Source organism: Pygoscelis adeliae, unplaced genomic scaffold, assembly GCF_000699105.1.
Source record: "Pygoscelis adeliae isolate BGI_AS28 unplaced genomic scaffold, ASM69910v1 Scaffold321, whole genome shotgun sequence".
NCBI classification, from domain to species: domain Eukaryota; kingdom Metazoa; phylum Chordata; class Aves; order Sphenisciformes; family Spheniscidae; genus Pygoscelis; species Pygoscelis adeliae.
The window spans coordinates 745,166-746,600 of record NW_008824039.1 but is presented as its reverse complement, the minus strand read 5'-3'; the positions used below and the strand labels follow the sequence as shown (position 1 = coordinate 746,600).

The following is a 1,435-nucleotide window of genomic DNA, read 5'->3' as shown; positions in this document are numbered from 1 at the left end:
GGGAGCTGAACGTTGCAAGAGGCTTCACGCTGGTACAACAGCCCAGAGTCCATCCACGGGGACCAAACGTGCCCCCTCCGGACCTGCAAGCCAGGAGCGGTGCTGGCAGCCAGCGGCAGAATGGGACGGGTGCCCCTGTACGGTGCTGGGTGGGGAGCGGGGCTGGGGGCTGCTCCCCTGGGGTCCGGGCTGGCGATGACGGGCACCACGGTGGCACCACGGGCGGACACAGACGAGCAGAGGAGAGAGGGCAGAAAGGAGGGAGAACGCGGTGCCGTGGGGCTGCACCCTCCTACCTTTCCCCTGAACAAGCGGCAGGGATGATGCTTTTCTGGCCAGGGGTGAAGGAGTGATAAGGCGGTGGGGCTCCGTCGGGCAACTTTTTCACCTCTGAATTCCTAAATCCTCCGTTGTGGACTCGGTGCAAATGCTCAAACATTAGGACCAGCTCTCTGGGGTTGGGGTTAAATAAAAACATGGAGAAATTAAACTTTCCAAAGCAAATGAGATGAGCAAACCAAGGCTGAGCAGAGCTGGGTCCTTCTCTGTGCAAACCAAAGCAAAACCAGAGCAAAACAAGAAGCAAAAACCAGCACTTTCTTTCAAAAGACAGTTTCTTAACAGCTCTGACTGGCACTGCCGGCCGCAGGTTGAGCCAGCAGCGGGTCCTGCCGGCACCTGGGGGTGACAGTGCTGGGGCGGGGGGTGCTGGGAAAAGGTCCCACGGAGGCTGGTCGCCGACAGAGGGGTTGGATCTGTGGGATGGGTAAGGCAGGGGACAGGCAGTATGGCCACCCTTGCTGCCGGGTGGGGACATGGGGACCTGCCACCACCTGATCTGAGGGTCTGGGCACTGCCGGAGCAGGGGGGAAGCTCAGACCCGGCAGGGATCGAGCCTGGCCCTATCCCAGCTCCAGGCTGCAGGAGAAACAGCTCCCGGCACAGCAGGAGGGGCCGGCAGAGCCCCCCGTGATGCCCACGCCAGGATTGCCCAGCACCACACTCGGCGGCGATGCATGGGAAGCTGCATCTCCTCGGGGACCAGAGGGACTCGCTGCTGCGGCTGTCAAGAGCCCTGTCTTTGAAAAAAGAAAGAGTTAAACGGAACAGTGAATTTGTCATTGCAAAGAAACACACGGCCGGAGCCGGGGCAGGACGCGCAGGCAGAGGCAGGCAGGAGGGCAGGGCTGTGGCAGGCTGCGCTGCCGGCCCGGGGACTGCATGGCAGACCCCGCTGAGCTCGGTGTGATGGGAACACACAGGGCGTCTGGAAAACCTTCGGAGGGTCCTCGATCCACCCATGGTGGCAACATCCCAGAGGGCATGGGAGAAGAGTGCTGCAGGGACAGGGCATGGGGCTCCCCGCTGGACCCCCGGGTCCATCCGCTCTGCCGCTGCACTTGGAGCCGGCTCCTGACCGGCTGCAGCTCCATCA

General features: G+C 62.3%; 1 protein-coding gene across 1 annotated transcript in view; it reads right to left on the bottom strand.

The window, feature by feature from the left end:
• Positions 1 to 1,435, bottom strand: part of KCNQ4 (potassium voltage-gated channel, KQT-like subfamily, member 4) — a 12,156-nt gene that overhangs the window by 6,807 nt on the left and 3,914 nt on the right. The window contains exon 6 of the mRNA XM_009333472.1: positions 310 to 490. Within this exon, the coding sequence (XP_009331747.1) occupies positions 310 to 490 (181 nt within the window). The remainder of the gene's footprint in view (positions 1 to 309; positions 491 to 1,435) is intronic.